We start from the raw sequence: 8,719 nt of genomic DNA on the forward strand, positions 1-8,719 counted from the left end.
AAAGAAATGTATTTTGAGTCCCCTATTGTGTGAGTATCAAGCCAGTAGTAACCGTGGATTTGCTAGGGAAGAGTGCGGGGTGGTCAGACGCTACTCGGACTGGAATTACCGATAGTCATGAAGCTTGTGTAAAAATAATAACCTATTTCTGGATAAATCACCAGCAAATCAATACTCATTTCACTATACAAACTGGAACAAATATAATTATGAAATGTAATAAAATAGGGTTGAACGCCTTACTGTTCTGCTCCGACTGATGTAATGAAGACGGGCATACGCCATGCAGTGTGCTATGAGGGAACTTTGCTCAGGCAGTGGCACTCTGGCTTTCTCTTATATCGAATTCCAACTGTAAGGGTATCTTTTACGTGCACGCCAATGTATACCTGGGACCTGTGGTTTTTCGTTCCATCCGAATGACTAAACAGTTGTCCTTGTCAGGCCCTCCTTTCTGCACCACTGACAAGGGGAAACCAAGTCGGAAAACACCGATGAACTTTCTCGGCCAACGCAGGGACTTTATTTCATTTTATTTCGGTATTGCATTGGGCACAGCTGCACGACTTACAAGACGATCTATACGAATACCTCTGAAGAATGTATCAGGTAATTAATATGTAGAGATTCTTAAAAACAAAGATCTGGAAAACAGATAAAAAAAATAGGGCACCTTTGTCCTGACTCCCACGTGACGACCGGGCCTCAAACAAGTCAAGGACCGCGTCATGCTTAAAAAACACCAAGGTAGCAAAAAGAGTATATTATACTAAACGTGATCATTAAAGTCATATTTATTATATACAATATTAATATAGATAAACAATTGTCTAAATAATGCAATCCCTCGGATTTAATTTTCTGATTAGTGTGTTGTGTTCCAGTCGTTATCACATTTCACGGGTTGAACTTTTGCATTCTAAAATGGTCATAGCCAACCGAAAACGATAAATCAAGTACCAAACTGAGAACATCAACATGCGTATATAATCAACACGGGTGATATAACTTAGAATAACATAACTTACACGAACATAACTTAGAATAACAAAATCAAAACGGACTTTACTTAGAATAACAAAACCAAAACGGACATAATTTTGATGCTTGGTCCCTGTACGTTCTCAGATAATGTCATGAACTCCACTGTGATATAGTGTACAGGTGTAGGCACAATATTCCAGACTTTCAGATCATACACAATATAAAATAGTCTTGCTAAAATGCATAATCCTAAAACCATTCAAGTCGATCAAGCACAAAGGAATTTCTGACTTTTTCTTTTCCATCCAGGTACACCCAGCTCAAAATGGCAGCGAACCTTTTTGTTTTCTTTTTTTAAAACATCGTTTCGATTAATGTCCAACGAACTTTTTTTTTGACCGCACGTTGAACTCAATGAAAGCTGTAACGTAATAAGTCTATAATTCAGAGATGCATTGGTGATGGTCTCCAAAAGCTATAATGATTTACACATAAAAAGCACATGTAATGAATTAAATGTCTATAAAGGTTTGTGTCTATCCGGCCAACCATTTCTACCACCTAATAACTGTGAATCGTAATGAATTCCGTCCCTATTTATTCTTGAATACCCTTGTTCAAGCGATTCTAGAACATCAGATTCAATCTTGTGGAAGAATTTTCTCGGAGTATATCCGTCACGCATGGATCTACATATAGTAACAATCTTTGGATCGGGGATTCCGCTGATTATTTGCTTAAGATCTTTAGTTCTTTGGTTTATTTCTTCTATTGTGGGTGTGTGGAAGAATACCATTGACTCGCCGGGTCGATTATATCCATCACATGTTCTCATACCATATAATGGATTGTATAAAACAGAGCGAGGAGTCATCACTAAGCACAGACCGATCTCACTCAAAGCCTTTATCTGTTTTTCAGATAACTTTAGCAATTTGAACAGCAGAAGTCGCAAATAGTCCGTTCGCTTACTATCTATTTTACTGCACATTCCACCTTCCACACCCATGGTTTTGACATTTTGTAAAAATTCTTCACCGACTTTGTCAATAAATTGCCGTCTCTCTGCCCTCAACTGCGTTTCGTCTTTAGTTGATGGAGTAAAATCTGCAACCATTGAGGTTATAAAATGGAAGATTTTATCAAAGCTTCGTTCATCGATGGCATTTCGGGGACAGAATAAATAATACAGAGGCTCTTTAATCGTGTTCAGCTCTTCTTCAAATATTCCCACATCATAAAGGGGTTGAACAGCTGCTTCGCAACCATAGAAATCCTCATCAATATCCAGAACAATATTTTCGTCCTTTGTAAGCCAGTCGCCTTTTTCAATGCGCTCTAATGCATTTTTTTCTGTTAATTGTTCCAAGGTATAAGTAAACTTTATATCACACCGAGAAGGTTCTATAACCGTTTCATTCATACCACGATACCCAGAAAAATGTACACACTCTTTGTTCCGCTTGAAGATTGCAGTCCTGAAGCATCTACAAAACGGGAAAGAACTGTTGGGTGGCACATCTGTAAAATGTCCTAATTCTACAACGACTTTAAAGTAATGCCCTATATCTTGGAACATATCAGTATCCCAGGACGACCAAATGAAGATCCAACGATTGAATAAACCTGTAATCACGGAACTCTGAAAATATAATGAATTTATTTTTCATCAACTATGTATGTTATTATTTACATTTATCATTTTAAAAGATGGCGCGTTTAAGAATTCGCAAATATTAGACGTGCTTAAATTCAATAATTCATTTCCCTTATTTCATTTCGTGCTAGAGATATAAGCTAAATTTATTAAAACATTAGGTTATCGCATGGAATGCTTTTATTGACATATTTATACAAGCTGTTAGCGTCCGCATTTAGCGATAATTTTCCGCGAACTTTATTTAAAAAGACGAGAGACTGCTAGCCTTTGGACCGAACTCCGATGGATCACGCCATCTGGAATATTCTCTCGGTTTATTGAAGAACACATAAAACACTTTACGGAAAATGAACTGAGGGATGCAGTTTAGGTAACATAAGCTTAGAAGAAATACGAATATGGGTGGAAAAGGCGCTTAGTGCAAGACAGGGGAAAATTTGACATTCTTTTTTAAAACTCGTGGTATGTTAACACGATTTGACGGATGACCCTACAATTCGGAGTGAAGTTGTACCACGTAGGACATGTGAATGATATAAGTACAATACTGTTTGAATCATTCCACTATAAATAGTATACTCGCTGTTTCCGGGCCACCCGATATATTACAACTATGCCTTGTTTATGTCAACGCGTGATATCTGTCACAATTGCTAAATCAACACGATGAATCGCCACATGTTCCTGGTTAATGGCATTGGAAGAGCTGGAGCGTCTTTGTAAACATTCGGTTAGTACAATTAATCAGGAGACATTGTATTCGATTTCCGTGTCATGGATCAGCCGAGAAAAATCCATGACAAGGGAGAAAAGTTATGGCATGGATAACTGATGTTCAATCGTGTACTAGTTGATGCACACGTAATGGAACCCTCTCCAGTTGGATTTCAATGACATCTGCCCGTCTTCGTTATCGAGGCGTGCCCACTCTGTCCGCATTAATGCAAACACAAAAGAAACCGAAAATGGTTTAAAATAACGATCGAATCCGATGAGACTTTTTAACAGGGTTTAGCGGTGTGTGTATGGCTATATGTGCAATTCCTTCCCAAAAGGTGCCTTCCCTTCTGAAAAAGTGGCCTCCCTTCTGAAAAAATGGCCTTATTTCTAAAAAAACTGGCCTCGAATTTCCGAAGAGTTACTACAAATACTCTCATGGAAATGTGATCGTTCTTGGGCTGTGTCAGTTTACTCTTATAAACTACTAAATAATAAATAATAATAATAATAATAGTGTATATTTATAATGCGCACATTCCATTCGTGTATGCTCATGGCGCAATTGTCAGCACTTCACATGTACATATAATTGAAGAAGTTAGTATGATAGAGTAAATAGATATGTCTGTAATTGTGACTTGAAAGATTCCAGGCTCTTGGAATTCTTAATTCCTAAAGGAAGAGAGTTCCACAGGGTTGGTACTATGTACGAGAAAGCTCTGTGTTCAAATGATTTAAGTTTATAGGTAGGTACAGTTAAAAGATATTCATTCTGCGATCTGAGAGTTCTTTGTGGTTTGTAGTTTGTTAGCATCTATAAGCTATACAAAGAAGTTTAAAATTAATTCTGCTTTTGACTGGAAGTCAATGAAGATATTTCAGGAGTGGTGTTATGTGGTGATTTCTGGTGGACTGAAAAATGATCCTAGCTGCGGTGTTTTGTACCAGCTGTAGTTTATTAATAAGTTTTTGATTGATACCCGAGAGAAGACTATTGCAGTAATCAATTCTTGATAATACTAAGCAACGCACCAGTGTATGGGCGGCATCTCTCATTAGCGACCAGAATCGAATGGAACTTGGTACTACCCTTTGTAAGTCTTCGTTAGTCTGCTTCGTTAGTATACTTAGTGTGGCCTACTTCTAAATACCACTTTATTTAATATTTTAGAATACACCATTACTTATCCTGTTGACAAAATAAGAAATCAAAGTTACAAAACACGAAAATCTCCTACCATTATAAAGCTATCATTCTCCTGCATCATTTTAAAAATCTCCATTTCAGACTCGGGAAACCGAAAAGGTGGTATCCAGTCCTGATGTCCTGACAGAGCTGAATCTGGATGTGCATCAATATGAACCTACAAGTATGAAATAAAATGTTCCATAGGTGTACATCTAATTTATTTGATGGAGTGGACGTTCTACAAGAAGGGGAACAGCAATGGGGTGTATAATTTTGTCGACCCTATCCGTCGGTCATTCTTTTCGTTCGTCAACAACTGGCTTTCAAATGTGTTGTGAAGCATTGGGGTCATCAGTGGATGAACCGAATTTATTTTCAAATTTTGTATGAACTTCATATTATGATACATTGAGATCGGAAAGAATGAACTCTGTTAATGGACTTCTTTCAAATTTAGTGTGATAAGTGGACAAAATTTATTGATTTTCAGAATTCAGTGACATTCCGTATCCCACCTATCCCACCTTTTTCCAAAAACATTGTGAACGTGGTAACGAAATCAGTTTTTAAGTGGTCATTCAAATTGAACCGTAATACGATGTACTCTATTGTTTTTCAGTCGGGGGTGAATCAAATTAATAAATTTGATCTGAAGCATTGAGATAAGCTAGGATGAACCCTGTAGATTTTCAGTATTATGCGACCTTCCGTACCGCAGTTATGCCCCCTTTTCCGGAAACATTACGGATGTGATAGAGCCTACTGTTTTGAAAGGATGCTTTAAAACTTGATAGGATTCATTAGGACTGTAAGAGGATAAATCCTATTATTTTTCAGCAACGTGATGAGCCCAATTCATTTTTAAATTCGGTATGCAGCGCTGGGATCTGAGGGATGGACCCTTCTCTGCATTCCAGAGATGTACTACGTATCCGAAAAAGCTTGCGAATACGATAGAGATCAGATTGCTTGGGGGCATAAAATTGTTCAACATCCATTAGGTTTATTTGTTATCAGGTACTGTCATTTACAACGTGACCAGCCAATGATAATCATGAGCTCACCCAATTTATAAAAAATCTGAATGGATAGTGCGTACGTTTTGTATCATGAGGTCTGTCATTAAGTCAACTGGCGTGATTTCGATTCCACGGCTGTACGTGACAAGACAAGGAGTAGGGTCGCCTGTCATACCTCGTGGGCTTTCTCCGGGTCCTCCGGTTTCCTCCCACAGTTAAAAGACCCCATACGCGGAAGCGAATTATTGAAATAAAATTGAACCATATGTACTAAAATCATTTTGTAGTAAACTACACTGTGGTCGTAAATAAATCTCTTAAACAAAAATCGTCTTACCAGTGTGTTGCCGCGTTTAGAAATAAGTCCGCGTTTGGCAGCTCCAAACCAATATGGCAGAACTGTAAGCATAACAATATAAAAAACATTTAAAGAATATCATATAATTAAAAATGACAGTACCAACAATTTGATTCAACACCCCCGTCAACACTTTACTTATACTGGGTTCTTTTGAGATTAAATCATCGGTATTACTCTCGTCTTGATGCCCTATCTATGAGACAAAGCTAGATCAACTGACTAAAAAAAAACCTGTTTAAAGCATAATACATGTAAAGCAAATAATTATATAGCGATATTGAATTTCTCATTTAATGTGAAGATATCGAAGCGCCAACATGCAGCTTATTAACCTTATTAGTGCACCAGTCCCACAAATCATACTAAATCAATGCCACTGGCTATTAACTCGATCGTAAAACCATCATATTATACTCAATGTAACAGCTGGTTTTTTTTTTATTATATTATGGTATTGTTCCTTTAACTATACATTTTTCTAATTAAAATCAACTACCTTCATGGTGCTCCTCTACTATATATACAGGAATTTGACTGTTACTTCTATTCACTTTGCTAGGGACATGTTGAATTTCTAAAATACTTTTAGGATTCTCTGTCACAATATTATGTGCTGGTGAAGGAACTTTAAAATTTGACCATAAAAACCACGTCCAACAGACGGTAGTAAATAATACCCAACACATACACAAAATTAGAGTTAATTCAAGAATACGATACGGTAAACACCGTGATGACAAGAGTCCCTTGGCCATATTATATTATTTATTATCTGTTTACTGTAATGTAGATGACTTTATAAAGTTCGGTTATCTGAAATGAACGAAAGGCTATAATATATCTGTGAGTCCACATATTATGATAACTATTTTGAATCATAATGTCATCAACAAAACTATATTATTCATTATTATTACTTAAATATGCGTGGCTAAGTAGGTAAGACGCTGGCTCGTTAGCCTGGAGGTTGGGTGTTCGATCCCTGCATTGGCCGAGAAAGTTCATCCAGATTTACGGTGTCAATGATGCATGACGGAGGGCCTCACAAGGACAGATGTCTAGTCATTCGGATGATACGAAAAACCGAGGTCCCGTGTACACATTGACGTGCACGTAAAAGATCCCCTGACAGTTGGAATTCGATAGTGCACCACGCTATTATATAAGGCACTCCAGTTTTATTAGAGAGATAAGTTAACGCTTATATTAGCTCTTACATAATGCATATTTAAATATAATTAAAGTAAATGGGGTTTAACGTCCTACTGTTTGCTCCGAACTGGGCTAATGAAGACGGGCATACACCATACAGTGTGCTATGAGGGAAATTTTACCTCGAGATCCTCTAGTATGTGATATCTTTCGCCAATAAAGATGCATTATTCAAGAGGTAAATCTGCCTATTTCAGTTCTTTATTTTGGCTTCAAATGTTATTATATAAACTATTGTTTAGACATATATTCACATGACAAACCTATAATCAACTCGCTAGAACATCGGATTGTTCAGATTTAAATGGATTAAAATACCCGCGAGATCTAAAAATGTAACAATAAAATGGATAACCGAGACTAAGCCTTGATTTTCAAGTACCGTTTCTATGACAATAAACAATCTACGCTACATCATCCAACAGCCATACCTTCGCTCAGATAATAAAAAATCTACATCATCCAACAGCCACACCTTCGCTATGAAAGTTATTCGGATGGAATTTTCATTATATTCCTTTTTCATTATCTATTATTAAGTATTATAGGGAGGACTGGCAGCTCGCTGTGTAAATATATTTAATATATGAAGCATCTTATGTCTTTTGGGGGGCATTTCCCGAAATAAGGTAATCCTTTTATCATGTTAACTCAGCCGTCCAGATTCGCTTTCCCTTAGACTACTAAGGTATCACAGGAATCCACGCCGACAAATCTTCAAATTGAAGTAACCACCCTGTTTTCTAATTTATATGAAATCTCACAGATGATTCTTTGTTTTACCAGACCACAGCGATATCTTAAACTCTTACCGTTCTTAGAGAAGTTCCATACTGCACTCGCCTCCCATCATGAAATGAGTTTAACGTCCTGTATTCGATATAGCTAGTACAACCTGTGACCGTCACTTGCCTTAGGTGATAACCGTGTTCAGATTGCAATTACCAAAGGCGTAAAAGTCAATTTCATTCATACCTAACTTTACACCATCCTTCGATAAGTGTATGTATGAAAGGACCATGGACAGTTTTGAGAGCAGCTGGGGAAGTCAGAGTTGTCACTCGATACAGTGTAAAATCCAAAAATAAAATACAAAGATGTATTTTGAGTGACCTAGACACGTGTGAGTATTAGGCCAGTAGTAACCATGGATTCGCTAGGGAAGAGTGCGGGGTGTGGAGGGGTGGTCAGACGCTACTCGGACTGGAATTACCCATAGTCATGAAGCTTGTGTAAAAATGATAACTTATTTCTGGATAAATCACCAGCAAATCAATGCCTATTTCACTATACGAACTAGAACAAATATATGAAATGAAATAGGGTTTAACGTCCTAGTGCTCTGCTCCGACTGAACTAATGAAGACGGGCATACGCCATGCAGCCAGCGGCACTATGGCTTACTCTTATATCGAATTCCAACTGCCAGGGGAAGTTTTAAGTGTACGCCAATGTATACACGGGACCTCGGTTTTTCGTCCCATCCGAACGACTAGACAGCTGTTCTTGTCAGGCGCCCTCCTTCCTGCACCACGTTATGTGAGAATATGTTCTGCTTGATTTGTTAGGGAATT

At 37.6% G+C, this 8,719-nt stretch overlaps 1 protein-coding gene across 1 annotated transcript; it reads right to left on the bottom strand.

Moving 5' to 3' along the window:
• Positions 1–787: 787 nt before the first annotated feature.
• Positions 788–7,975, bottom strand: LOC130010275 (uncharacterized). The gene is made up of 5 exons (XM_050560743.2): positions 7,958–7,975; positions 6,430–6,746; positions 5,910–5,971; positions 4,603–4,728; positions 788–2,626 (listed from the first exon to the last, which is right to left on the bottom strand). Exons 2-5 carry the CDS (start codon positions 6,686–6,688, stop codon positions 1,505–1,507), a joined length of 1,569 nt encoding a protein of 522 aa, XP_050416700.1. The 5' UTR covers positions 6,689–6,746; positions 7,958–7,975; the 3' UTR covers positions 788–1,504.
• Between the last annotated feature and the right edge of the window lie 744 nt (positions 7,976–8,719).

This window comes from Patella vulgata, chromosome 8 (genome assembly GCF_932274485.2).
Source record: "Patella vulgata chromosome 8, xgPatVulg1.2, whole genome shotgun sequence".
NCBI classification, from domain to species: domain Eukaryota; kingdom Metazoa; phylum Mollusca; class Gastropoda; family Patellidae; genus Patella; species Patella vulgata.

What these genes read in the sequence shown, in the direction of transcription:
- LOC130010275 (XM_050560743.2), bottom strand. Translation starts at nt 6,688, where the DNA reads ATGGCCAAGGGACTCTTGTCATCACGGTGTTTACCGTATCGTATTCTT. An exon ending in AGTAGAGGAGCACCATGAAG is followed by an intron (nt 5,972 to 6,429) that starts GTAGTTGATTTT and finishes TTATGCTTACAG; the next exon opens with TTCTGCCATATTGGTTTGGA. An exon ending in AGAATGATAGCTTTATAATG is followed by an intron (nt 2,627 to 4,602) that starts GTAGGAGATTTT and finishes TTATATTTTCAG; the next exon opens with AGTTCCGTGATTACAGGTTT.